The sequence below is a fragment of the Lagopus muta genome, chromosome 13, assembly GCF_023343835.1.
Source record: "Lagopus muta isolate bLagMut1 chromosome 13, bLagMut1 primary, whole genome shotgun sequence".
Classification (NCBI taxonomy): domain Eukaryota; kingdom Metazoa; phylum Chordata; class Aves; order Galliformes; family Phasianidae; genus Lagopus; species Lagopus muta.
The window spans coordinates 2,318,212-2,345,720 of record NC_064445.1 but is presented as its reverse complement, the minus strand read 5'-3'; the positions used below and the strand labels follow the sequence as shown (position 1 = coordinate 2,345,720).

The 27,509-nt window shown below is 48.1% G+C and overlaps 1 protein-coding gene across 3 annotated transcripts in view; it reads left to right on the top strand.

Annotated features, from left to right (window-relative positions):
- Window positions 1-26,620, top strand: part of MED12 (mediator complex subunit 12) — a 35,131-nt gene extending 8,511 nt beyond the window's left edge. Inside the window, exons 9-44 of one of the 3 annotated variants that reach the window (XM_048959460.1) lie at window positions 214-313; window positions 756-892; window positions 1,527-1,658; window positions 2,066-2,192; window positions 2,778-3,007; window positions 3,455-3,535; window positions 3,741-3,914; window positions 4,250-4,394; window positions 5,306-5,424; window positions 5,575-5,718; window positions 6,462-6,625; window positions 6,853-6,984; window positions 8,373-8,600; window positions 8,803-8,947; window positions 9,222-9,342; window positions 10,039-10,140; window positions 10,856-10,969; window positions 11,186-11,349; window positions 14,153-14,332; window positions 14,511-14,582; window positions 14,845-15,005; window positions 15,096-15,257; window positions 15,344-15,455; window positions 15,687-15,776; window positions 16,244-16,353; window positions 16,856-16,991; window positions 17,282-17,443; window positions 17,993-18,370; window positions 18,687-18,837; window positions 19,036-19,241; window positions 19,698-19,775; window positions 20,017-20,234; window positions 20,849-21,011; window positions 23,581-23,772; window positions 23,925-24,006; window positions 26,028-26,620. In XM_048959460.1, coding sequence (XP_048815417.1) covers window positions 214-313; window positions 756-892; window positions 1,527-1,658; window positions 2,066-2,192; window positions 2,778-3,007; window positions 3,455-3,535; window positions 3,741-3,914; window positions 4,250-4,394; window positions 5,306-5,424; window positions 5,575-5,718; window positions 6,462-6,625; window positions 6,853-6,984; window positions 8,373-8,600; window positions 8,803-8,947; window positions 9,222-9,342; window positions 10,039-10,140; window positions 10,856-10,969; window positions 11,186-11,349; window positions 14,153-14,332; window positions 14,511-14,582; window positions 14,845-15,005; window positions 15,096-15,257; window positions 15,344-15,455; window positions 15,687-15,776; window positions 16,244-16,353; window positions 16,856-16,991; window positions 17,282-17,443; window positions 17,993-18,370; window positions 18,687-18,837; window positions 19,036-19,241; window positions 19,698-19,775; window positions 20,017-20,234; window positions 20,849-21,011; window positions 23,581-23,772; window positions 23,925-24,006; window positions 26,028-26,071 — 5,256 coding nt within the window. In that variant the 3' untranslated portion in view covers window positions 26,072-26,620. Of the gene's footprint in view, window positions 1-213; window positions 314-755; window positions 893-1,526; window positions 1,659-2,065; window positions 2,193-2,777; window positions 3,008-3,454; window positions 3,536-3,740; window positions 3,915-4,249; window positions 4,395-5,305; window positions 5,425-5,574; window positions 5,719-6,461; window positions 6,626-6,852; window positions 6,985-8,372; window positions 8,601-8,802; window positions 8,948-9,221; window positions 9,343-10,038; window positions 10,141-10,855; window positions 10,970-11,185; window positions 11,350-14,152; window positions 14,333-14,510; window positions 14,583-14,844; window positions 15,006-15,095; window positions 15,258-15,343; window positions 15,456-15,686; window positions 15,777-16,243; window positions 16,354-16,855; window positions 16,992-17,281; window positions 17,444-17,992; window positions 18,371-18,686; window positions 18,838-19,035; window positions 19,242-19,694; window positions 19,776-20,016; window positions 20,235-20,848; window positions 21,012-23,580; window positions 23,773-23,924; window positions 24,007-26,027 lie in introns of all 3 variants that reach the window. The other 2 variants (XM_048959461.1, XM_048959459.1) reach the window with 2 other exon arrangements.
- Window positions 26,621-27,509: the final 889 nt, after the last annotated feature.

Below are 27,509 nucleotides of genomic sequence, written 5' to 3'. Positions count from 1 at the left end.
TTCCTTTTGTGTGATGAGCACAACCAGAGGTGCTGCTGCACTCCCTGGGAATTTACTGCTCCCATTCTACTGTAAGCAAGATGCTGTCCTTGGAAGCTGGGCACAATCTAACCTCAAGTAGAGCTACTGTTGCCTTCTTTGTTTTATGGTAACTTTCTACACAGGGCTTGTAAGATGTCCTCTTGAATGTTTACACAAGTCTGGTGCTTGTAGGTTCGTGCAAAGCTCCGTGAGATTGAGCAGCAGATAAAAGAACGTGGCCAGGCTGTGGAGGTTCGTTGGTCCTTTGACAAGTGCCAGGAAACCACAGCAGGTAACTTGCTGTAGGTTAAAGTTTTTCTCCCCTGTTCTATGGGTTATCCTTATAAGCTTCCTGTCTGATTATTTTCTTTATTTTTCCTGTGTGCTGGCATTGGTTTTCAATGTCAGCTGTGAGAAGAACCAAACAGATCGTTGTCAGTGCAGAATCTCGTGTGGGTCAATTTGCCTGAGCATAGCAGGAGTATCTGTTACTGGAAGCTGGGAATTTGTACCAGAGGACTGTAGTTTGTTATGCATGCCACGTTCTGATGCTTTCCCCTAACATCTGCTGTTGGCCTCTGAGAGACATGATACTAAGCTAGATAGCTCCTTTCCTGACTGGTACAGCTTTTTTTAGGCAATCTCCTGAGCAGCGAGCTCTCAAACTGTTTTACTGAAGAGACTCTTGTAGCAATTGGGAAACATGAATATTTTTTTTCTCTTTTCCCTTCCAGGTTTCACTATTGGCCGTGTCTTACACACGTTAGAAGTTCTGGACAGTCACAGCTTTGAAAGATCTGACTTCAGCAACTCTTTGGATTCCTTGTATAACAGAATATTTGGGTTGGGTCCAACCAAGGACAGTCATGAGGTACCTTGGCACTTTGCTGCTGGGACCTGTCTCAGAATTGGCTGTGTTCTTGTTATTATATTTCATAGTTACTGTCCTGCATCTGTTGAGAGCTGACTAGGGATGGCCTGTGGCCAAGAGATGCAGTACCTGTTGAAAACAGTTTTGTCCAGCCTTAAGTTGGGGAGGTGCTAAGGTGACTGTGGGGCTGTCTAGTCTAAGTGCATGCTAACAAATGCGTGTGAGTCTGAGACAGTCCACACAGCTGATGGAAGAGAGTGACCTATTTATGCTGTTCATTGCACTGGTTCCTGAAAGTGAGCTGGTAGTTTGCATATTCAATATAATGCTTCTGAAAAACTGTGTTTCACTGTGTGCCTAAGATTCACACAGATATGCTGCTGAAAAAACTGGTTTTCTGAAGCAAAGCCAGCCTGCAGTATTGCCAAAGGATGTGGCTTCCCCTATGCTGCAAAGTAGAGTCAAACAGAGACAAAGCAGGAAGGCTCTGCCTTGACATCTTTGCCCCTGCTAGGAAGGCAGGGATGTAGCAAACTTCGAGCTGGGCTCTCTGTGCCAGCCAGCCTAAGGCCTTCAGGCTGCCCACCTTTTCTTTCTGATTCATGTTCTCACAGTAGTTCTCCCATCTCCCCAGATCTCCCCAGATGACGATGCAGTGGTGGCCTTGCTGTGTGAATGGGCTGTCAGCTATAAACGCTCTGGACGCCACAGGGCAATGGTTGTGGCCAAGCTCCTGGAGAAGCGTCAAGCAGAGATAGAAGCTGAGGTAAATCCTTGTTCTTAGAAGGCCAACTGCAGTAAAGCTGAGCAGCTGTTACCTACCTTCAGTGTGTTGCAACATGAAAAGCAAAGGCTGATCGAGCTTTTAATGCTTGTGCTGTTAATTGTGGCATTTGCTCCATCTAACCCAAAGATTATGGGTTAGACCCAAAGCAGGTCATAAGTTTTGCTCTCTGTGTTCCATTTTTTGGATGCTTCTGAAGACAGTTAGGTGCTTGTGGTGCACAAGTAGCTGCATGCTTGGAGACTATAAAGTAGCTTACAGAAAACCTGTGTGATAGCTTTCCCATAAGTGCAAGCTAGGAATGATCTCCTCAGGCTTCTTTTTCTGAGTTTATGGACATTGAGTTTCTCTTCAGGGACAGTGATTGGTGCTTCTGTCTGTTTCTACAGAGATGTGGAGACTCTGAAGTCGTGGATGAGAAAGGCTCCATCTCATCAGGCTCCCTCTCAGCAGCCAGTGCCCCTGTCTTCCAGGATGTTCTTATGCAGTTCCTTGACACTCAAGCTCCTATGCTAAGTATGTCACAAGAATTTTTAACCTCATCGTTTCTAGCTTTCGCTCTTCTGCAAATTCTGAACTAACATGCTGTTTTTCTGTATGTAAGTCCTGGATGTACCCATATTATCTCTCTGGGTTCCTTGCAATCCAGAGCATGCTTTGGAGAGGAAGATAGTGCAGAAGCCCCTCTGTCAACAGAGCGTTGACCAAGAATAAATGAGCATAGACTAATTTAGAGTTAATTTGGGCTGAGAACTACATGGAAATTTCTGACCTGTAAGTGACAAAGCTTTGAAGTAACCTCTGAGTGTAATTATTACAAACAGATTAATTAAGGGGGGCGGGATACAATTGTGAATGATGTGGGGGGCTGTGTATTTGTATACCCAAGGATGGCACTTTCAGTCTACAGTCCTATATCTTTAAATGGAGAGGTTTTCACTTATTTATTTGCCTCCTGTTGAAGGTGGGCTTTCTGGTTCAGTCACTTAGCATGTCGAGATCTCTAGAAACACCTCTGTGAACGTAGGTGTGGTGGCTGCTGCTGCTCCTGGTGTTACAGAAGAGCTCTGATAGCACTGCCTGTCTTTGCTCTCCTTTCAGCTGATCCTGGGAAGGAGAATGAGAAGGTGGAGTTTTTTAACCTGGTGCTGCTATTCTGTGAGCTAATCCGACATGATGTCTTCTCTCACAACATCTACATGTGCACACTCATCTCCCGGGGTGATCTTGCCATGGATGCTCACGGACCTCGTCCTCCCTCACCCTTTGATGACCCTGCTGAGGAGCACGACAGGAAGGAGGCAGAAGGAAACAGTGGGATCAAGCTAGAGGTGAGAAGGCAAGATCCACAGCTCTCCTGTGTGCTTCCTCTTGTTCTGCTTCTCCACTCTTACCAGCTTTGCAGAACTCCTTGCTATTACTTTCTGGAAGGTGTACCAGTGACTCATGTTTCTCATTTCCCCAAGCTATTTCCTTAGCACTTCAGTTGCAAAAGTAGAGGCTTATGGTCTGAGTGGGTGGAAAGGTCTTGCAGAATGTAACGGGGTAGATAGGGAAATCTTACTCTGAGCAGCATATCAAGTGCTGTGCAAGGCCTGTCTCTGTTGTCAGGTGTTTGTAGCATTTGTGATTCCTACTGAGTTCCTTTTGCCAGGCACCATCCTTGTCGGCAAACTGCTGTTCACTGTCCAACATGGAAATGGGGTTGCTGAATAAATGAGTCCTGTTTTGTTTCCTGGTATATTATTGAGATGTAAAGCTGCTCTGTCTGTTCTCAGGACACAGGTCTTTCTGAGCCCATGGACATTGACCACAATTCCAGCACGATCTTTGATGACATGGAGAAGACAGATTTTTCGGTATGTGCTTGCTTTTTCTGCCTGCTGCTCAAAAAGTAGATCAGTATGTTGTGCTGGCACCAGGGGCACCAGAGCCTGTATGCTGGAATTGCCTGACTTGTGAGGTAGCTGACACTGCGATAAGATCTTCATGGCCTCTTTCGCCTGTCTTAATTATGGCCTGACCGTGTTCCCTAGCTGCTTTGTTGTTCTTCCACCTTCCTAGATGTTTTCTCCTCCAATGCATTGTGAATCTAAAGCCAGCCCTTCCCCTGAGAAACCAGATCCTGAAAAGGAAGCAAAGCCTCTGCTGAAGGACAAGTCTGCAGAAGGAATGCTAGCATCTTTGTATGACCAGCCTCGACACATCCAGTATGCAACACACTTTCCTATTCCTCAGGTATGAGACCTGCTTGTAATCCTTTTCCTGCTGCTGCCCTGTGCTCTGATTACCAGGCTGCTGTGTTTCCCTGCAGCACTACTGCAAGCATGAACCTAACAGGGCAGAGTTGAACCTGGTATCTTTCTGTTCCATTACTGGGTGGCTGAGGAGTGCAGTCGTGCTTTTCTGCATTGCTGCAGGAGAGTGATCTACTTAAGGCATCTCTTTGCTAACTCCCAGAGCAACTTCTGAGATGAAGCTTTCTCTTTGCTTTTATGAGATCCAGATGTGAAACAAGATTAAAGCATTCAGCTTGATAGTTGCTAATGCAGTTCTTTCTCTTGGTTCCCCAGGAGGAATCATGCAGTCATGAATGCAACCAACGGTTGGTAGTTCTTTTTGGGGTTGGAAAACAACGGGATGATGCTCGGCATACAATCAAGAAAATAACCAAAGACATCCTGAAAGTTTTAAACAGAAAGAGTACTGCAGAGACAGGTTAGTATTGCTCGAGCCACTCCTTTCTGAAAAATGAGTGTCTTTCCAGTTGACTGCCTCCTTTGTCTGGAGTCTCACAATGAAAGGATTTCATATGATCTGCAGTGCCTGGTTGGCTGTGTCAGTCACTGACTGTCTGGGATGGTGCTCTGTTCTCAAATAATAATGGGCAGCAAATAAGGTTTGTTTCCTCCTGCCTGGATGTGTTTAATTGAATTTACCTTCTTCAGTAGGTGCTTAAGTCATGTCAGTTTCAAAGTGAGACCCTGGCCAAAAACAGGGCATTTTCAAACTTTATTTTCTTAAGCTCTGCCATTTAAGTCTTTGCACAAAAGCAATGAGAACTTTGCCTGTGAATGTTAGGCAAATACCCCAATTAAGTGTAGTGTGCTGTTATGCTAAACGTTCTGTTTAGGGTGGCAGATTTGCATAGCTGTGTCAGTGCCAACAGGAAACCTCTAATTTCTATCTGTTAAGAATCTGGCTTCATTTTTTTTCTCTTTTTGTTACTCTGGTTCTTGAAAGACAACTTGAAATATGGTGTGATTCTTCAAAGGTGGCAGGCTCTAACAAGCTTTCGTGCTGAGCCATCTCCTCCAGTCCAGAACAACTGTTCTCACCAGGGAGTCAGTGTTTCTTCTGAACTGGGGGGAATATATTTTCCTTCTTCACTTGGGATAAACTAGGTGTTAACCCTGCTGTTGTTCTCAGCCTAGAAATTCCATCCTGACAGTTTATTGTTGTGAATTCAGAATGGTCCTTATCAGTTTGGGGATGGAGGATCAGGTTCTCTGTCTGTGCTGCTTGGCAATGGCTGGTCTTGCTGAAGGACTGGCACGTGCTGATGTCTGTTCTTTTTCTGGTGAGGAAGGTAGCCCAGTCCTGTTTTCTGGTCCTCTCGACTTTTGTAGGTGGAGAGGAAGGCCAGAAGAGGAAAAAGAGCAAACCAGAAGCATTCCCAACAGCTGAAGATATCTTTGCAAAGTTCCAGCACCTTTCTCACTTTGATCAGCACCAAGTCACATCTCAGGTATGAAACCTTCAAAGCTGCTGTCTTCTTCGGGTCCTGACTGCGTCCCTTTGTGTTACTGAGGACAGCTTCCTGCAGGGAAAGGGAGATGGGGCTGCAGAGGGGCTTCTTCAAGGGGAGGCAGTACAGTGTGTCACCTTACGCTTGCAGGTATCCCGCAATGTCTTGGAACAGATCACCAGCTTTGCCTTGGGCATGTCCTACCACCTGCCTCTGGTACAGCACGTGCAGTTCATCTTTGACTTGATGGAGTATTCCCTCAATATCAGTGGTCTTATCGACTTTGCCATCCAGGTAAGCACAGTGCTGAAGTGTTCCCTGGGGGATCAGTCAGCCTGAATGGCAGCAGATACGTGCTGTGATAGCTGGGCTTCTGTTGGGGTTCTCTGAGCTTTGTGGTGGAGGTGGTCAGAACTGATGGTCATTGCAGTTTCCCTGGGCTGCAGCTGTTAGGAATAGGTCGTTTGCAGCAGGTAGTCTTACAAGTCCTGTTGCAAGGATTATTTTTTCAAAGGTTTCAGGGTTGTTCTCAAAAGATTTACATTCCATCTCTGCAGCAAGGCCTTGTTGTGAGTGAGGAAGGAATGTCTCTCTCTGACTAGTTTCCTGCCTTGCTCTCCTGGAGGGATCCTTGGCGTGTGACAGCACAGGCTGCCTTCCAGTTCCTGCTAAAATGCTGTTGCTGTTTTATAAGCCTTTGACACTTGTGTTCTGGAGCCTTGCTGTGACTGCCAATGGAATTGAGATTACAAAGGTGGGACCTCCATCTACAAAGAGGTTTGTGCAGGACAGAAGTACCAGAGAAGCTGTCTGCCACTGTCTGTGGCTATATCCCTCTGACACCCAGGCACTGGCTTGCTCTTGTACTGCCTGAATGCTGAGCACTGCCTGTTCCTGGGTCACATCCCTAGGCAGAAAGCGCACGCCAGCTCCTTTTCCTGGCAGGCCCTATAGGTATGGGTGTGATGTGCCTGCTCCATCTCTGACCGTTCCTTACCCCTGTGGCTGTTGAAGGGTTTTTCTGTCATTGGGTGCAGTTGCTGAATGAACTGAGCGTGGTGGAGGCAGAACTGCTGTTGAAATCCTCCGACCTTGTTGGCAGCTACACCACCAGCTTGTGCCTGTGCATCGTGGCTGTGCTGCGGCACTACCATTCCTGCCTTATACTGAACCAGGACCAGATGGCTCAGGTCTTTGAAGGGTAAGGGAACCTTCCCCTCATCACATGGAAAGGACTTACGAAGGGCAGGGATGTATCTTTGTTCTAAGAGGTAGCAACTTCATGCTTGAGGGTTCAGCCCGCAGAGTTTGAGGGGAAAGGGATTTGTTGTCCATTTCGCACTGCTGCTGTGAACGCAGCGTAATGAGTCTGCGTTCCTTCAGGTTCTCTTTTTATGTTGCTGCAGCTTTTGTTTTGTCTCCATACAGTCTGTGTGGGGTGGTGAAACACGGCATGAACCGCTCGGATGGCTCCTCAGCAGAGCGATGCATCCTGGCCTATCTCTACGACCTGTATACCTCCTGCAGTCACCTCAAAAGTAAATTTGGGGAGCTTTTTAGGTGAGTCTGAAGCAGGTGGAGTGCTGTGGGTGCCTGCCAGTGTAGTGCCTTGGTGTTAAGCTTTGTGTGCAGTCTTGTGTGGTGGAGCTGAGAAATGCTCTCAACAGGGACCCAGAAGTTTTGGGATGAGTGCCTATTTTGTCTTCTCCAGCAGCCCTTGCTCTCTATTAGTGTTTCAGTGCAGGTGTTTGGCAGGGTTATCTAAGCTCAGGTGTTACCCCTGTTGAGGGGCTGTGAGAGTTGCTTGTGCTTTGGTGTAGGCTCTGAGCTGATTGGATTCCTGGCTGCTAAGTGCCTTTAAAGTCTTTTTTGACAGAATTGAAAGCAGGAGGAAGTGCACTGGAGCCATCACACAGATGGAAATGAGAAACATGATATCAGTGTAACTGAATTCCCAAAAGCTATTCAGCAAGCCTTTAATGTAAACAGCTACAGATAAAAGGGAATGTCCTCTTGCAGGCAAACAATAGATTGGAGGTTGATACAAGGATAGGAAGATGTTTCATTTTTGAGGGTGATCCCTCTCTGAAGAAGCCCCACGGGACTCTGCTAGTGCTTGTGTTTTTCAGCATATCAAAGGTTGTATGAATGCTGTTATCAAAGTTTTTGATATAACTGTTATCAGTCATATAAAATCCAAAGTGCCTGCAAGTCAGTAGAGCCCAATGGTGATGACTGGATGATAAACTGGCAGATGAAATTTAGTGTCATTAGACAAAATAATGCACGTAGAATCATCCTCACTGCTTCCCTAACTCTACAGAGCAGCGGATGTATGTTACCACTCAGATAAACGATCTTGTGATTGTGGTAAATACATCAATGAAAATACCTTCTCAGTGTCCAGGAGCAGTCAAAAACCAAATGAAATATTAGGTGTTGTTTGAAAAGAAATGGAGAGCAGAATGGAGGGCATCGTTAGGCCACCGTTAGGTAATCGTTAGGCATCGTTAGTCATGGTGCAATTGTACCTTTGGTCTCTTGGGATCCTGATTCCAAAGAACACACAGTAAGGTTGGGTATGGGGGGTGGTTGTGTGGATGGATGAGAGGTGGTTTGAAATGTGATTTGAACACGCCTGTCTTGCTCTTAAACTCCTCTGGGCATCAGCTGTGGGGACACCAAAGGCTGAACTAGATGCTTTCCCAGTCTGACCTGGAAGGACCCATTGTCATGCTGTGCACACTGTGCCCTCCCAGTAACTTCCAGGTACTCTCACAATAAGGAAGCACCTCATCTGAGCGAGTCTTTGTGGTACAAGCTGGTCTCCACACAGTCTTGCCCAAGGCTGTGTTTATCTTACACTGGATTTGCTTATCAGAGTTCAGTGGAAACGGGGTTGTTTTTTCCTTTTCTGTACTCCTGATCTTCTTTCTTGTCCTGTTTAGTGACTTCTGCTCCAAGGTGAAGAACACAATCTACTGCAATGTTGAGCCATCTGATTCCAACATGCTGTGGGAACCAGAGTTCATGATTGACACTATTGAAAATCCATCTGCACATAACTTCACGTACACCAACCTGGGCAAGAGCCTAAATGAAAACCCAGCAAACCGCTACAGTTTTGTCTGTAATGCACTTATGCATGTGTGTGTGGGGCACCACGATCCAGACAGGTAAGAGGCAGAGCTTTTGTGGTCCTCTTGAGACAGACAGACCTTTAGGTGGGGATAAGAAAGACAGCAGCCTTTGTTGGGCTGTCGTGGGGAGAAAGGAAGGAAGAGCCAAAGCTGAGGTGCCTTAGGGATTCGTTCCCCAGCTGTGTGCATGAGTAGCAGTGTTGACCTTCTGCTTTTTTGTTATTTATTTACTTAACAGGGTGAATGACATCGCCATCCTGTGTGCTGAACTGACTGGTTACTGCAAGTCTCTAAGCGCCGAGTGGCTGGGTGTGCTTAAAGCTTTGTGCTGTTCCTCCAATAATGGGACCTGTGGTTTCAATGATCTCCTCTGCAATGTTGATGCAAGTGCAAACATTTGAAAGGGGGAAAGGAAGTGAATCAGAAGTGAAGGGTTCCACTGGGAGGAGGTGGAAATAAACAAGGGATGGAAGCTTTGCTTTCTGAGGACAGGGGAAAGGCTTTGAATGCCAGAGCTACCGTTTGGTGCTTATTGCAGCCTTTGCTGATCCTGGGGTTATGGGTGCTTCCCCTGCTAGCTCCCAGTTAGTCTCAGGAATTGTTGATAGAGGGAATGAGGCGGCGTCTGTTGTGATCACTGGCTGCTCTCTCTTTCAGGTCAGTGACTTATCTTTCCATGACTCCTTGGCCACCTTTGTTGCCATTCTCATTGCCCGGCAGTGCTTGCTGCTGGAGGACCTCATTCGCTGTGCTGCTATCCCTTCACTCCTCAATGCTGGTAAGTGCATCCCTACAGAAAGCTGGTGATGCTCCCAGTGCTGGCACAAGAGACTGTGCTCGTTGAATCCTTAGTGAAGCCCATGGTTGTGAAACTTGCCTCCAATTGGTATAGTACAGTATAGTACTTGAGAATTGAATGTTTTGCTTTAGAGAGTTTCTGCCTTTTGTTTCCCTTCAAAAACTGGTAATGGTAAGGTTTTTCAAGATCTCTCTATCTAGAGTTTGTGCAAAAGCTGAAGTAGGCATGGCTGATGTGTTCAGCCACGCTGCCTGACCAGTGCACTCAGCCCAGAATTCCAGCAGAGCAGTTCCTGCTGCTGTGGTGGGGTTCAAGTTAGCATTTTGGCTACAGCAGCCAGCTGACCACTTGAGCCCCATAGTGCCAGAGCCACTCTGCCTCATTCTGTCACCAGCCTTCCCAGTTTGCTCTGGGAATTGCAGCATCCAAGCTCAGACAGGGTGAAGTAGAAAAGATGGAGCAAGCAGAATGCAGCGCGTGTCACTGGGGATAATACTGATGTATTTGCTCACTTGCATGTTAATTACTGCACATGCTCCCTATCTGCAAATACAATAAAGCTGCTGCAGCTTCTCAACTGGCTGCTCCAGGGCAGTGCACTATGAATAGCTTTTGGATTGAGAGTCAGCTGTCCCAGCACTTATGAAATCTCAGTTGACTGTTTTCTTTACACAGCCTGCAGTGAACAGGACTCTGAACCAGGAGCACGTTTGACCTGCCGGATTTTACTCCATCTGTTTAAGACTCCGCAGCTGAACCCATGCCAGCAAGATGGCAGTAAGTGAATGAAAGTAAAGTCTGTCTTTATTGTGAAAGTACTGAGGCTCTCGCACCCCGAGAAAAGAGATGCTGGACCCTGTGATTAGAGATCATGACCTGCCTGCTTAGAATGAAGCAGGCAAAGCCTCATACACTGCTTTCTGTGGAGCACAAAGAACAATATCCTTCCATTTATGTCACTCCATGGTAGCCTGGCATGTTGGGGGTGGAGGCTCTGGAGGCCAGTAACCCACCAGTAGAGGTGGCTTTGCTGTCACTGAGCCGTTAGAGTAATGATCACTTCTTTCTTTTTCTCTTGTCTAGAGCTTTGTAGACCCTCTTAGCTTGGTGCCAGAAGCTGTTATTTTACATCACTCCCTTTTTGTCTGATGATGGAACCAGTCCAGGAAGCTGTTTTTGGCTCCTCATCAGTATCCTTATAGCTTAGATGTCTAAATCCAACCCATATTCTAGGTTAGGGTACTGTTGGAGTTCATGTCACAGGCACTGCTCCCCATTTGGATTTCATGGCTCAGTTGTCACGGCATGATTGGCACTGTGCTGCATGAAACTTAATTAAATTGACCCCGTGTTACAGCTGAAAAAAAAGACTAGCCTCAGGATTCTCTGAGCTGGATTCTGTGGTACTGGCTGGTGCATAATGCAGGCAGCTCTGGAGTCTGTGCCTCTCTTTCTTCCTGAGTATTGCCCTTCCCTATTGTCCTCTTTGCAGACAAACCCACGGTGGGAATCCGCTCTTCTTGTGACCGTCACCTACTGGCAGCTTCCCAGAATCGTATTGTGGATGGAGCAGTCTTTGCAGTTCTGAAGGCTGTCTTTGTTCTGGGTGGGTACCTGATGTTTTGGGGAGGCTGTGGAAGGCGGTGCTTTTTTACATAGGGGTAGATGTGCTGGCTGCAAAGAAGACCAGAGGAGACCTGCTTTCTGGTGTAAGCAGAGAGATCACTGGTTGCAGGAAGTTTTCAAAAGCTTGGGGTGTTTTGGGGGTCGAGCTTTGGGTTTGGCATTGGTGGTTGAGTAATGCTTGCCCCTTTCCCTGTAGGAGATGCAGAACTGAAAGGCTCTGGCTTTTCCCACCCTGGAGGTGTTGATGATCTGATGGATGATGAGCTGGGTACCAGGAAGGCTGGTGGTCGGGTAGTAACTGTAGAAACAGCTAGCCTGGATATTTATGCCAAGTATGTACTGAGGAGCATCTGCCAACAGGTAAGTCTGTCCCATCTCTGGGCTTGTCCTTATCCTTATTACAGACGGATGCATCCTGTCTGGCTTTCTGCATTTTGGCTTTCACAGGTATTTCTGTGAAGCATCAGTACAGAACTGGCTGTGGCTCTGCCAGGTGATGGCGCTGAGGGTTGCTTACCAGTACAAAAGGGGGGGGGGGGGGTGGAAAAAAAAGGAAACAGCTCTGAAGAATTAGGTGCTGCAGTATGCAGGGGCTGCATATCCTTTTTTACTCTGGCAGCAGCACAAGGCTCTTGTCCAAGGAGGGGAGTGCTGGGAGCGGTTTGCTGAGATGTGTGCTGGAGGAAGGAAGATAAGCATAAGAAAGACAGCTTGTTCAAGTGATAAATTGTGCCTCTCAGAATGCAGCTTAAGTGTTGCTTGCAGCTAGGCTGTTAACGTATCCCTGGGCTTTGCAGTGCCCTGTTCAGTTCATTAAAGAAACCAAACCAAAAATCTTTTGCTCTGACAACATCGGCAATTCTGTTCCTTTGAGTAAAACTGATATTTGAAGAACTGAAACTCGTCTGATGGGATACTTGGTTGCAGACTGGAAAGTCTGTTAGTTCTAGCTAATGAAAGTTGGTGCTGAAGGGTATCTTTGGCCATGGTTACAGATTTATTGTATGAGCAGGAGAGATGCAGTGCTGCAATTTGAAATGCACATCCGCTCAGTGTGGTGCTATGCTCATGCTCTGTGATGCAGTTGTTGATGAAGTGGCTCGTTGTACAGTAGTGTTACCAGCTTCCAAGGAACAATTGGGACTGCGTGTTTAAGAGCATAAAAACAACATGGTTGGTGCTGCTGAAATCTGACTATAGCATTAACAGACATAGATCTTCTCTTGCTGGTTCCAGCCTATGTATGAAGGACTCGCAGCAGATAGAATGTGAGTATGGGAGGGAATAGCAGCGTGCCAGTTACCTACCAGTTGCTGACAGAACTGCTTGTGTAAGAGTAAGTATTTGAGCAGACACCAGCGAGTACCACCAGACTGTGCCAGAGCTCCTGCTGCAGGACTGTGAAGGATAAGTGAAATGATATGTTTATCACTAGCACCTCCAGTGCAAGCAGAACTCGTAGTATCAATTCTGGAATGGCTGTCAAATGCCTTAAGTCATAGATGCTGGTGTCTCAAACTCAGGAACTGTTGAATCTCATATTCAGTCATATATTTTATTAGTCATGAGGGTGGGGTAGAGAAGTAGATTATTAAACCTTTAACTTATTTCTGAAGGTGCTAATGATTTATTATGACCTAACTGCTGGTCTGCCCTTTAGCCTGTTCAGATCAGTAAATGTAATAGTGATTGACCCTTTGAAGAGATTAATTCTTCAAACTGTGATAAGCCACACTGTTGAGAGAATGAGCCAAGAGGGAGGTTGAGTCAAAGCTGCTAACTTGAGTCTGATGGTTGGGGGAGTAGAGTTGTCCATAAAGGTGTTCACAGTGCTCTCCTGGGAAGAGGGGTGAAAGGCTCTGATTCAGTAATACAGAGCCTGTGGAGGTGACTGTCATATAAAGAAATGTTGGAGAGAAAGACACCGGTAGTCTGTTGAGGACTGAGGTGGTAGTTGACTTCATGCTGGCTTGTGAGATTATCCCAAGAAAATGGATGAGAGATGAGCCCCCTGAATTCCTGTAGAAAGCTAGGCAAGAGGCAGAATGGGTCTTCCCAGTGATATGTGCACTGTATGCACAAAGAGGGGAGGTTTTGAGAAGCATGGCATAGTGACAGTGAAGGGATGTGATGGGCATTGGAGGAATGAACAAATCTGTATGTATGGGCAAAGCAGAAACTTTGTGATGAGGTCATTGGAGTCTTAAGCTGTGCTTTCACAAGGTTTTCGAGTCAGAGACTTCCCCAGTCTTCATGCTTTACTTAGTGCTTAGTGCTCCTCCTTTCCTCTTTACTTTTCATTGGAAGAATTCTCTGATTTAGGCTTACTGTGCTGCTACAGAAATGTATTATATAGTAGTTCTCTGTAGATTTTATTTTCATTAATGAGACTAATTGATTTTCAATATGAAAAAATCATGCAGTAACGAACACTTCGGGCTGTGAGTTATGTAAAGAAGTATCTACCTCATTTGTTTTGGAAACTGCTACCTGATAATGCATTTAGAGGCAACCAGCTGAAATTGAGAGGCTGACAATAATAGTTTTCTGTCCACCTCCTCATAATTTGTGACTTTATAAACACCTTGCATTCAGTTAGTTATTTCCCAGGCAGCGAGAAGCAAGGTGAATGTTCTTCAGTAAGGGCAGCAATGTGTTTTCCATTACCATTTGAGAGTTGAGAGGCTTGCTTTTCCCTAAGACACCTTCTAGTTTCACCCTAGCTGCAGCCCTGCTGCCGAGTTACTTCATTTAGTACAGTTCTAGAACTTGGCTATGCAAGAAATAGATCAAATAAATTTAAGTGATTTCTTCTGACCTTTGAGACCAAGTGGCAGCTGTTGATGCAGCCTGGGCATGGCAGTGAGTGTGCAGTGTCAAATCAAGCTCGTGCTTTATCAAAAGAAACAGCAGCTACTGTGTTCCTGTGCTGCTGACTTGTGAGAGTTGATGTTTCTTTGTGTCGATTGCTGTGCCATGTCTGACGGTGCTGAGTCAGGATAGTACAGTTCATGAAGAGAGATAATTACCAGACATTGTAGCATACTGATAAGGCTCTTTTGAATTTGATGTTTTCCCTGCATCTATCTGATACTGAAAGCAGAAGCACCAGTTTGGTGTGGGAAGTGAGTTTGGCTCTTGTAATGCTGCCTTCATCCTGCAGGAGTGGGTAGGTGAGCGATGTCTGAAGTCTCTCTGTGAAGACAGTAACGACTTGCAGGATCCTGTCCTGAGCAGCACGCAGGCCCAGAGGCTGATGCAGCTCATCTGTTACCCACACCGACTGCTGGACAACGAGGAAGGAGAAAATCCTCAGCGGCAGAGGATTAAGCGCATCCTACAGGTAAGGGCTCCTGGCAGAGTCCAGGAACGTCGTAGTAATTGCCTAATCTAGCATTGGAGCAGTGAAGGCCACCACTCTGAGGGCTTCTGACAGTTGTTACCATGGGAGCTGAGGGCATGGATTGGGGATGTAGCTTGAACTGTGCTAAATACTCACGTGAAGTGTCTGTATGTTGCAGAATCTGGATCAGTGGACCATGAGGCAGTCCTCGCTGGAGCTGCAGCTCATGATTAAGCAGACTGCAAATAATGTGAGTTTTTGCACAGTGGGAATGTGTAGGGTTGTGTGTATGCTGCCAGTGTTGAAGTAGTTTCTTGTGAGGTGGTGGGTTAGTGACCTGACAGAAGCAAGAGCAGGGAGAAAATGAAGAGTGGTGCATGAGTCTGGCTTGTGAAAGCCAAGCCTGAGAAGGTTGTAAGGAGTCTAAGACCCAGAGGAAAGCATTCATGGGCAAGCTGGATTTGTACCAGTGACTTAGCAGGACTTAGCTCTCTTTTCTTCCCTATCTCCAGGAGATGAACTCCTTGTTAGAAAATATAGCCAAGGCCACTATTGAGGTATTCCAGCAGTCAGCAGAGACCAGCTCTGCTAGTTCTGCTGGCAATGGAGTCAACAATATCAGTAGCTCAGCGAGTGCTACCCCAGCCAGCAACAAATCCAAACCCATCCTCAGGTAGGTGTAGTCCCAGTGTGAAGCTGCCTTGTAGACAGTTTTGAATAGAGGTTGAATCTCAAACTGGTTTTCTCGTTTTTGTTATCACAGTTCTCTGGAGAGATCAGGAGTGTGGCTGGTGGCCCCTCTGATTGCCAAGCTCCCAACGTCAGTGCAGGGCCACGTGCTGAAAGCTGCTGGGGAAGAACTGGAGAAAGGACAGCATTTGGGGTCGTCATCCCGCAAAGAGCGGGACCGCCAGAAGCAGAAGAGGTTGGGTCCTGGGGCAAGGGCAGGCAGTGCTTGCTGTGCTGATCCCACAGCCTGGCAGCACAGCTACACTGCTGTTCTCTCTGCAGCATGTCCCTGCTGAGCCAGCAGCCTTTTCTGTCGCTGGTGCTGACTTGCTTGAAGGGGCAGGATGAACAGCGGGAGGGTCTCCTCACCTCTCTGTACAGTCAGGTGCAGCAGGTAAGTGTCTCACTTCTCTCACTTTCCTCAAGGACACGCTCCTTAGCAGACAGGCTGCTGTCCTTGGGAACATTGTCTGTCTGTCTTTGTGCCCAAAAAGGCAAAGGTCTTGCCCTGGTTGGTAGCGGGTGCTTGAGCTGACCATCTTCTTGAGTCACTGGTCACCAGAAAGCACAAGCTGCCCTCTGTAAGCATACAGCTCATGAAGTCTGTCCTCTCTTCTAAATCTAGATTGTTACGAATTGGCGAGAAGATCAGTACCAAGATGACTGCAAAGCCAAGCAGCTGATGCATGAGGCCCTGAAGTTACGGCTGAATTTGGTGAGAAGTTGTGGAGAAGTTGCATATGGAATAAAGGATTTTCCCTTTTTCTTTTCTTTTCTTTTTTTTTTTGAGCACACAAACACTGGAGGGGCTGTAATGGTCCTGAAGCAAGAAAAAAAATCACCCTACTGCCATGGGGTCTTGAGCCTGGAGTGGTATAGGAGTTGTGGAAAAACTGCCTTGTCCTTTGGGTCACAGTGAAATCCACAACCTTGGTCTCCATTTCAGAGATGTGCCATGCAGACTTCTCACAGTATTACTTTCTCGTTGTAATGCTTTGGTGCTCCTCCACAGCATGACAACTTGTGTCTGAGGTTTGTCCTGCTGACTGCAGTCTCCTTGAGCTCTCAGGAGGAGTCCTGCAGCACCTGAATTGCTCTGGTTTAGGCTTCTTTCTCATTTTTTAGTCTTAGTGCTTCTTCTTGGTGTGTTTTTGTTTTTAACAAACTTCTCTTCTCTCCCAGGTGGGAGGGATGTTTGACACAGTTCAACGCAGTACACAGCAGACAACTGAATGGGCTGTGCTTCTCTTGGACATCATCAGCAGTGGCACCGTGGACATGCAGTCAAACAAGTAACTTTCTGGCTGACTTCTGCTCCATGTGGTTCCTAAGGGGAGGCAGTAATTAGCATGACCCCTTTTCTTGTGTAAGCTAGCTGTCTCTGTAGGTGCTGTTGGGAAGCACTGTGACTGCTGAAAGAGACTTTGGAATAATAACAGGCTGTGACTTAGGTCCAGGAGTCCAGCTATAGTCTTCTGACATATTCAGAGCAAAATCTGCTTTCCAGATGCAGAGAGATAAGCAGGGGAGAGCAGAGTCTGGACTTGCTCTTTGGATAAGCTGACCGGGTGGACAGGAGGCCAGTCTTAATCTGCAGTATCTCCCTTGACTGAAGCATGAACACCCTGTGATGTGTAACCAAAGGGAGGATTATAGCGTGGAGACCAGTCTGAAGAGCACTCAGTACTTCTGGCTTTATGCAGTGCTCTTAGCAGCCTAATGGTGTCTGGTGTTACTGTGATGGCAGCGACTTTGATTCTTCTGTGACTTTGACCTTTCTGCTCTCACCAACAGTGAGCTCTTCACCACTGTGTTGGACATGCTGAGTGTTCTCATCAATGGCACCCTGGCTGCTGATATGTCCAGCATTTCTCAGGGCAGCATGGAGGAGAACAAGCGGGCATACATGAATCTTGTCAAGAAACTCAGGGTGAGGGGCACCACGTCCTGTACACAGGGAGCTGCATGCTGTGCTGCAGGCATCCCACTCTGCAGATATCTGTCTCTCACATAGCACTAGTCCTCTTGCTGTTTAGAACAGCAGTGGGGGTTGCCCCAGTGGCTCTTGTGGGTGTTGGGCCGAATGGTGCAAAGATGACAGGTAACACAGAGGTGGAGGCTGACACCAACAGAAGCACGGGTGGGATTTGGATGTTGGTTTTGGTTTTTTTTTTATTTTTCTGAGGAATTGTTAAAGATTTTTCTACTCCATTTGTGCAGAAGGAGCTGGGGGACCGGCAGTCTGACAGCCTGGAGAAGGTGCGACAGCTGCTGCCGCTGCCCAAGCAGACCCGGGATGTCATCACCTGCGAACCTCAGGGATCCCTCATTGACACCAAAGGCAATAAAATAGCTGGTTTTGACTCCATCTTCAAGAAGGAGGTACGTGGAGCTTTGCTGCCTGCATCATGGCTCCTAAGGGCAGGTGCTGCCTTGTCCTCTGATGCCTCGAGTCTTCACTGCTTGGGAGGCATCAGTATGCAGCGCCTTGTTGCCTGCCAAGCCTGAGATGGCTGGCTGCATGCAGGCAAGCTGGCACAAAACTGTGTCTGAAAAGGACAAAGCTGGGTGTTAATGCTCAGCAATGCAGGCTACTACGGTCTGAGAAGTTATTTAAACTCTTCTTCTGCAATCATGGCTGTACGAAGAAAAAAAGCCATCATCCCTGACACGTGACTTAATGGGCAGTGCCAGTGTGCAGCAGATTGACAGAGGTGGGATGAAGGAGAATGCCAGTTGTTGATGAAGAGCTGTAGAAATGACTGTATTGCCACATGGAAGAGCAGCTCTGGATGTCTTGGTGGTTGTTTTGTTGGTTTTTGGTTCTTTTATTTCATTGCATATGTGGGGTAGAGTCTGGTGGAAGTGTCGTTTCCCTGTAATAGCAAAAAGATCAGGGTCTTGGAGGTTCTTATTTTTTTTGTTTTAAAGGGTTTGCAAGTCTCTACGAAGCAGAAGATTTCCCCTTGGGATCTGTTTGAGGGCTTAAAGCACTCAGCCCCCCTCTCCTGGGGATGGTTTGGGACGGTCCGGGTGGACCGCAGGGTGTCTCGATTTGAGGAGCAGCAGAGGCTTCTTCTGTACCACACACACTTAAAACCCAAGCCCCGCAGTTACTACCTGGAGCCATTGCCTCTGCCCCCTGAAGAGGAGGAGCCTCCTACACCTGTGGCTTTAGAGCCAGAGAAGAAGGCTGTGGAACCAAGCAAGGCTGATAAAACAAGCTCCAATCCTGCCACTTCTACTGAGGAACGCAAGAAGAAACAGAGCAAAACCAAGAAACGCAACCAGTCTGCCAGCAAAAGTGAGGTAACTGACTGCCCAACACATATGGGTTTCCTGTGTCCAGCCCTGAGATTTTAGCCCTGAGCACTCCCTTCTGAGAGAGCTGGAGAGCAGTAGTGGTGAAGATGAAATGTGAATTTCTCTCTGGGATTTCTGGAGCTTTATACTCTTCCTGCTGGCCTGGGGTAGTGCAAACATTTCCTTATTTTTGATGGGTGGGAAGGAGGCTTCCAGCTCAGGTAGCGATCCAGGCTTCCTCCTGGGAAATATTCCTACTCTTGATCCGTTCATGAATTCTCAGTGCACAGTGATCTTTCTTACTCCTTTCTTTTCCTTGCAGGATTTTGTGTTGGGTCCCAGCCGAGGGGTTTCATATGGAGTTGGCATGCCTACGGAGCTCTTGCATCACCAAGCAGGAAGCACTATGTCTAGGCTGGCGTATGGACAGTCACCAGTGGGTCTCTATGCCCAGAATCAGCCTCTTCCAGCAGGTAGGTGTGCAGGAAAGGGCTGTGTGTTGCACCTCTGTGGGAACCTCTTGCAAGAACCCCTTTGTCTCAGACGGTCCTGCGTGTGGTCCCAGGTGCCTCTCCTGCCTGCTCTATTTCCAGATGTACTGAGCAGTCGTTCTGAAGCTCCAAGGCTCATCAACAGCACATGACTGTTCAGCCTGTTCCTATCCCTTACAGGTGGCCCTCGCCTGGACACGTCCTACAGACCTGTGCGCATGCCGCTGGGGAAGCTTGTTCAGAGTCGTCCTCCCTACAGTGGGGTTCTGCCTTCAGGGATGGGGAGCATGATGGGCATTGACCCCTCCTACAAGCCAGCAGTGTACAGACAACAGCCTCCAGTGTCCCAGGGACAGATCCTGAGGCAGCAACTTCAAGCAAAGTTGGTACGTCAGAGCTGTGCTCTTGGCAGGCCCTACAGCACAGCAAGCCCTAGCTGTTTGCTAAGGTGTCCACTCTAGCCAGACTCTCCCATCCTGTCTCCCTTTTTGCCCTGGAGAAGGGTCCCTCATATCTGTTCCTCTGGTCAACTCTGTGTTTGCCACTGGCTTAGTTGGATCTGTGTTACCAATAGTCTGTGAGTGAGGTACACTGGGAACATCTACAGCTGTTGGGCAGTGAGAGGAGCGTATCCTGGTGGTGGAGTGGTAGGATGATAGTGGCTCATTTACCCCAAATTGAGGTGAAGCAGAAGTGATTCACATCTGTGTGCCATGGAGCAACCTCATGGCTTCGTCAGTGAAGCTACTTGTCTGATTTGGTGGGAGCTTCTGAGAAGGGAGAAGCAGTGTCCCTGGCCTTCAGAGGTGTTGAAAAAGTGTTCTTCTGTTGCCTTCCAGCAGGGCCAAGGCATAATGGGACAGCAGCCGGTACGCCAGATGGCTCCAACCCCATCCTATGGGGCACTGCAGCCCTCCCAGGTGAGTCTCAGTGACCACAGGTACGACTGGAATCTGGCTTCAGCACAGGGCAGTGTCTTCATTCCTGCTGTTAAATCTTGAAATCTCTTAGTGCTTTTCACTCGTTTTCTGGCCAGCAGAATCTGAATGCTAGAGCTGAACGGTCTTTGTGATGGTGTTTACAGGAGGATGATCTCCATTGCTCCAAACTCTTGTACCCTACTCCGTGACTGACAGAGGGTTTGTTTTTGTTTTATTCCAGGGTTACACACCTTACGTCTCCCACATAGGACTTCAGCAGCACCCTTCCCAGTCGGGCACAATGGTGCCTCCCACGTATTCCGGCCAGCCCTATCAGAATTCCCACCCCAGCTCTAATCCTGCCCTGGTGGATCCTGTCAGACAGATGCAGCAGAGACCAAGTGGCTACGTGCACCAGCAGGCCCCAGGCTATGGGCACACCTTGGGCAACGCACAGAGGTACTTGCCACACTACTGGATGTTAATAAGCTGTATTTCATCAAGGGTTTCCCTGCTCTGTTCAGACAGCCCTAACAGCAATCTGTGAAAAGCCTGTTCTCCATGCTGTGTTACACAGCATCTGAGTCCTTTACACCCTCAGGGAGCATGTTTATTCAGCTTCCAGTCCTGAGAAGAAACAGAGCCAGGATGAAATTTGGAGATGCTAGCTGCCAGCAGGAGACGATGTTACTAGCCAGAGAAAGATGAATTTGGGAAGTAGGAAACAAATGACCTGAGAAAGTCATAGTTGTGGATTTAAATCTAGCCAGTAGATTAACATCTAAAAGTGCAGTCTGGTGCTTCTGTTGTTCGTGGGCAGATGTAAATCCAGCAGGGAGATTCTGCAGACCCGTGACTGACTCCATTACTTAAGGCTTCTGGAAAAGCAGGTTGTTTGAAGCCCCTGAAGGTGCCTGGTGTCCCTCACATTTCTGCAGAGAAGCAGCACAGGTTGCAAGCAGCAATTTGGGCTGTGTGTCTCATTGAAGGCAGCAGATGGCTTTGGAATAGAGAAGCTAGCAATTTGTGATATATTTTTTTTTTCTCCATGGATTGATCCTTTTCCCTTGCAGGTTTCCTCACCAGTCAATACAGCAGGCTCCCATGATGACTGGGATGAACCATTTGGGTCCCCAAGGAGTCCCCTCAGGAATTCGACCCAGCCAGATACTGCCTGACCAGCAGCAGCAGCAGTACCTGCGGCAGCAGCAGCAACAGCAGCAGCAGATGCTGAGGGTGAGTGGTTGCTGACAGGAGAAAGGCTGCTGGAGTGGCTTACCAAACACTGCTTACCTGTCAACAGCACTGTGCTCTGCCCCTCTGTGCCCAGAAGGATGTCAGCTCAGTTGAGGACTGTGTGTGGTAATTTGCTAGGCCATTCTTCCTTCCTTAGAGGTGGCCACTCCTGATAGAGAGACGTGCTGTGCTGTCTTTTGCTGGCCACCCAGCATGAGCTTAAAGGAAAGTTAAGAACAGGAAAGGTCTGTTTAATCTTCTGTGGCCTGCATCCTGCTTCCTGCTCTAGCTGAGCCCCTAACATCGTGCAGAAAGCTTGCTTTCATAGAAGTTAAGTGCTGCAGGAGCTAGACACAAAATGAAAACCCCCCAAGTCCACACCAAGGTAGGTAGAACTGTTTCCTATAAGATCACTTTCAGGGGCATGTTTACATTTTCACAAGATCAAAGTTTGAATCACAGTTTCCAGGGGTGGGAAGTCTGCTATGAATCATGAATCAGTCCATGTACTCCACGTCTAACAGCAGGTGACAAAAAACTGATTCATGAGCTCTAAGGTCTGGGACCTGGTTTGGATGAGTTCACACACACCTGCCAACAGATGGAAGTATTTCATAGGTTTGCATTGCGGCCTTGTGAATAACAAATACCCGTATGGTGTATGCTTCAGAGTTACAGAAATGCATGCAATTGAAAGAGAAACACAAAAATAGGAAATTGGAGGGTGCTTGGTGAATTATGTACCTTACAGCAAGGCCTAGCAAGCCTGTAGAACGTGGGCAACCTTTAAATGGCACAGAGCAATGACACTTTTCTGAGAGCAAGTGCCTCTGTCAGCAGGATCTGAGAATTGCTGCCTTGCACTGGACAGGAGATTCCTGTGTTGTGGTCAGCAGCTTTGAGTCCTTTTGATGAGAAGCACCTCCTGACTATTCAGTGGGTTTCTTTTGGCATTCCTCATTGTGTTTAGAAAAAGACCATGCCTCAGACAAGCTGCTGGCACTTCTCCTACCTCAGTAACTTTGTGCATACCTTCAATTTTTAGCTGACGTTGCTTGGTTGCTCAAAAAAAAAAGTGGAGTGTCCAAGATGTCTGCAGTTACAGCAACTCTTCCTGTGTTATCAGGAGCACCAGGTGCACAACAGACTCCTGGTGCTTTAGTTGACTGTCATTGTGCAGCATCTTGTGGGAAAAGCGTATGGCTTTTTGGTTTGCTTCCCATGGGTGGCAGTCAGCTGGAGGTAGGACACTAAATCAGGAGGGATCTCCTGGCTCATTCTGTCACTTATCTTTCTTGTTATCTGCTTATCCAGGTCAGAGCATGCATTTCATGAACCTAAGTGACCAAACTGGTTTAAGGTGGAAGCTGGGAGGCTGGTCTAGAAACACACTCCCTTTGATGGGTAGAATCCTTGATCCAGGCTTCAGTGTGTTTCTGGTATCCAGTTGTTCCTGTCTGCCATGTCCTGTTGTTTACTGGCTCCTCTTTCCTTCTGCTGCTTGCCCAGTGTATTCCTAGGGAGCACTTGCATCTTTCACAGGTCAGGTTTTTCTAACATCTCTCTTAAGATATTGTTCTTTCTCTTGATCATGTTTCTGTCTGTTTTCTGAGTCTGTTTGAGGTTTGAACTGTTTGTGCCAGAATTGTACCTACCATCACCATGTTTTTTTAATGACAGCTGTAGTAGCTTTCTATTTTTTGCTAGGAGCTCTTCTCTTCGTCTAGAGAGTTTAAAACTACCTCAACAGGTGGGAGAAATATCTGAAGGTTAAGAAGCTGTTTGGGGAGAAACGAAGATCTTTGAGATGTGTGAATATTTCTGGCTTTGTGTATTCTTCCTGTAACCAGTTCTGCCAGCATCTAGGTTGGAGCATTGCACTCAGTTTTATCTACAGCCTTTTAGCAAAGTGCAGCACCATCACGAGTGGCAGAGAAGGGCAGTGAGGTGGGTCAGAGAGCTGGGAAATGTGTGAGAAGAGACAAGGCTGAAATAGCTGAGTTTTCAGTTAGAGAAGGGAAAGAGAGCAGAATTGCTCAACTTTGGACTCTTTGAAAACAAACACACACAAAAACAACCTTCAGCTGCCTTGGTTGTAGGACAAGGGGTGACCTTAAGCCGTGACCTGAAAACAGGTTGCTTACAGAGGCTGTAGGAGCTCTGTTGATGTGTTTGGAAGCATTTTTAGAACAGGTCAGGCAAAGACTCAGTGAAGCAGGTATTGCTGATCTTACCAGGAGGCAGGAGCTGAACTGGCCAACCTCAGGAGACTGCTCTGAGTGGTTTTCTATTCTTGCATTCGTGTTTGCTCTTAGTTATTCCCCAGCTGACCAGTAGACTTGTAGTTCTCTTCCTGCCTTCTGCTGAAGCCCCATCTTGCAGAAGAATTTTGCTCCCCTCCCTTTGTTTCATGCAGTTTCTCGGCCTGGGCTGGGAAGGTCTGGGTGACATTTGTGTAATGTAGGTACTTGTAAGGAAAGTGGTGTAGGATGTTACTGTGATGGAATGCTCTTCCCCCTTTTCAGCCCTTGTGCAGTGCTCCGATAACCCTTCTTTTCTGTCTACACAGCAGCAACAGCAGCAGCAGCAGCAACAACAGCAGCAGCAACAGCAACAACAGCAACAGCAGCAGCAGCAGCAACCACCACCACCACAGCCCCAGCCCCAGCAGCAGCCCCAGGTCTCCACAGTGCCTCAGCCACAGGCGCAGGGCCAGCCCCCAGGGCTGGGGATGCAGGCTCTTCCCCCCCAGCAGCCCATTGTGAGTGTTCCCTTGGAGACAGTCCAGCACCGACCCAACTGTGCCCCACCTGCATCCTCCCCCTTCTCCTCCCCTGCTTTTCCCAGGGCTTGTGTGAGTGCTGAGGCTGCCAGCCAGGTGTTGTGGCTGTAACTCACTTTCTGTCTTTGCAGTTCCAGCGCCAGGGCCTTCAGCAGACGCAGCAGCAGCAGCAAACAGCTGCTCTGGTTCGACAGCTTCAACAGCAGCTTTCCAGTAAGCCTTGGTGTTCTTGATCCTGTCTGTAGTCAGTCTCTTTCCTTGTCGTTCTCCACTGCAGCTACCCTGGTGCAGGAAAGCAAAGCCAAACCATGCTGTCTGAGGCTGTAAGCAATACTGGCAGGACTGTGGCATCAGGACATGGAGCCCCTGTCCCTGGGGCCACAGCAGCAAGGCAGGCAGTGCTCCCAGCACAGGAACAACTTTACAGACCTGCTGTGTGCAGAGTGATGAGGGAGCCTGAGCTTTGTAGAGGCTGTCATGCAGCATTAAAACATTCAGAGGTGCTTCCTCTGCTGTGAATGGCTTCTGAGAGGGTCAGGGAGGCTGTAGTCCTGGGGTGTTCATTGGTGGCTGATCAGGGATGCTGTGGTCAGGTCAGGCTTCTTGGAGGCAGGCAATTCAGTCTGAAGCACCACTCTGTGCTCGTTGCGTTCTCTGGGCTTCTGTGGCTGCTGTCACAGGCAGGGTAATGGTGTGGATGGTGTTTGTGGTCTGCCACTGAACAAGTGCTTTTATCATCAGTATCAAAGTGCTGGCTTGGGAGATAGAAGCAAAACCCAGTGCCTGTACTGCTCCCTCTCCACCACCTGCTGCTTTGCTGTAACCTTCCTGGCTTTTGTGCCATAAAAAAATGGCAGCAATGCTATGAAAATGCCCACAGATAAACTGCAGAGCTTTTGGGCAAGTTTTACTGCGTGAGCTGTGTGGTGGGGGCTGGGAAGGGGCTCAGAGCTGACAGCACTCCTTTTTTCATGCTGGGCCTCCATTTCTATGGCAGCCGAGGCTGCGAATGCTTGTAGCTCAGTGTCAACAGGAAATACATTTGGCAGATTTTGATCTATCTGCTTGGTTAATTCGGTTGCTTAAATTGGTTATGTCTCAGAGCAGGCTTGTGCTTGAGAAGGGCTTGTTACGATCGGGGAGGAGGTGTTTCTTTCCCCATAGGGTTCACACATAACAAATGTCTGCAAGAGATAATGGCCAAGTGTTGGTACTTAGACTTCACTCCCTGACAGGAAGTTCTCAGTCCCTGTGACAAAAAAAGAGAAAACAGAAGTTTTAATGTGCTAAGTTTGCTACTAGCCTGATTCGCAAACCACGAGTCTGTGCGAGGATCCCAGTCAGGACACTCGAGTCTAAGAAGATCTCATTTAAGCATCTGAATGTAAAGGAATAGCCATATTTCTGCATCCTGTCTGCACAGCGAGCAGAGCTGGGTTTTATATGGAACGGATGCGTGGGTCCAATGCAGCCATGTGTCAGCATGCAGCTTCCATGCTACCTCAGTGGGTTTGCATCGGTTCCACCAAGAGCCATCTGGAGCTCTTATCCACGGTGTCTGGGGTGCAGTGGAAAGCAGGACATCACCAAGAACATCTCATAGGAGAGCAGCAAGAAGAAAGAGCACCTTGGGCTCAGGTGTGCTGGGTTGGGAGGCTCTGCCTGTGATCCTGTCTGTGCAGCACTGGGGAGGAGAGTGAGCTGGTCTGGTTGCACTGATCTTTACTCATCCACAGTGTCAGGCTTGCTGATGGGGATTCAAACAAACCCTCACAGGATTTTGTTAATTAATCACACAGCACCCAGCTGCTCTGTTTTGTGATACAGCACTGCTCACATCAGCTTTGGAAGTTGATGAGGTCCATAGGAAAACCTCTCTGTGTTTCCTGCCCCTTCTGTGCCACCTCTTAGTCCTGTGGGCATGTCTTTCATTTGCACCTGGGTGCCGTTATGGAGTCAGCATGTAAAACCTTCACCTCGTCTGGTTTCTGGGTGTATCCCAGCTGACACGAGCTGTCTGAACAGCTTGTTTGGCTGCAGGTGCTCTGCAGGTCTGTCTTCCCCAAAGAAAATGGGGTCCTGACTGCTCTCTGAGCTAAAGCCTCAGGCACAGCAGCAGCACAGGGATATCCTGTGTTTGTGACAGGGCCTCAGAGCCACACTGCTGGCGTGGGGAGGGGAAATGCTCTTGCTGGAACAAAACCTTGTGACTGTGTAACTCTTGCTGTCCGCAGATACACAACCCCAGCAGAACAACAACCCCTTTGGGCGCTACTGACCTGCAGTGCTGCAGCCCGGACCAGGATGCAGACATCACCGTGGGCTTGGATGCAGCTCTTGAGCCAGACCTGGGACCTGGGGCCGCTGCCAGCCCTGCTCTCATGCTGTGCCCTGTGCTGTGCTGCCCGTCTCGCAGGCAGATGCCAGGAGGATGGTTTTATTGTACAGAGGAAATGTTTTTACTATCGATTTCTACAAACGTTTCTGGAGATCCCTTGTGGCTGATAGTCTCCCTTCCCACTTCAGTTTCAGTTTTTACTCAGTTTTTAGTATTTTTGTTAAAATAACGATTAAGACATTGTAAAATTTTGTACTTTATTTATACCAGATGAACCCTGTACTACAGACATTCTCGGATGAATACAGAGAGCTTACTTTGCAAAAGGAGCGTGTATTCGGAGCCTGCTTTTCCTCCCAGCTTCCCAGTGCATCCCGCCACCACCTCTGCACATGGTCTTTGTCTCCTCCTCGGTAGAACTGAAGTCTGCATTTTCTGCTTTTGTGAATGGGTGTGTTGCTGAAGCAGAGCAATTTGGGTTTTGAAAGCAAGCCTTTCTTCCCTATTTGTTTCATAAGCTGAAGTTTCCCGTGCTTGCTAGGGTTTGTGCAAACTCCCCAGGGTTCGTATGCTGATGGAGAGCTTTACTTGCAGTCTATGGCATGTGCCACTGGCCAGAGGTTTAAGAGGAAGGTAAACCAGAGTGCTGCTGTGCTCCCAAGCCCAGCTTCCCAGGCATAGCAGTAATGAGAGCTGGTGTTCTGCAAGACTGGGAGGAGCTGCAGCCCCAGTGTGCTCAGAACAGTCCGTCTCTCAGCACAGTTCTGCTTACAAGCCCCATGGCTCCAGTGTTAGCTCCTTCCCAAGTGCTTTTTCTGGATGGCTAAAGTGCTGGATTCTCAACTTCTGACCCAGCTAACGCAGCCTGCTGGTGTGGAGTCTCATCTGTCAGTGTGTGGCAGGCTGCTTGGGCTTTGCTTAGTTGGAGCTCACGTGCCCTGCCCTGCTGCTGTCTTCTGAACCTGAAAACCACCCCCACCATCACCCTCCTCTCCTTGGTTCTTCTGCAGCAAAACTGCAGTTGCTCTGATGGGGTTTTCTTGACCGTTATTTTTCTTCTGCTCTGGGTGGGTGGAATCTGGTGAGTCTTGCAACAGTGTGTTAAAGAGCTCCGTTGGACCTCAAAAGTAAGGAAAAACAAGCTGATGAGGTGCATTTGCACCACGTAGGGGAGGCCACAGCAGGGTGAAGATGAGCAAGGTGCCAGGCTGTGTGAGCTGCAAGGAAGGGAAGGGGGGGGGGGCTGAGCCTTCATTTGTGCTCAGTGAAGCCCCGGGGAGCGGCTAGGGGCACAGAGCCCCCAGGCTGAGCTGGGCTGCGCCCACTGCTGGAGGCGCCCCTTGCTGCGAGCACGGGCTGCCAGGCCAGCTCCATGGCA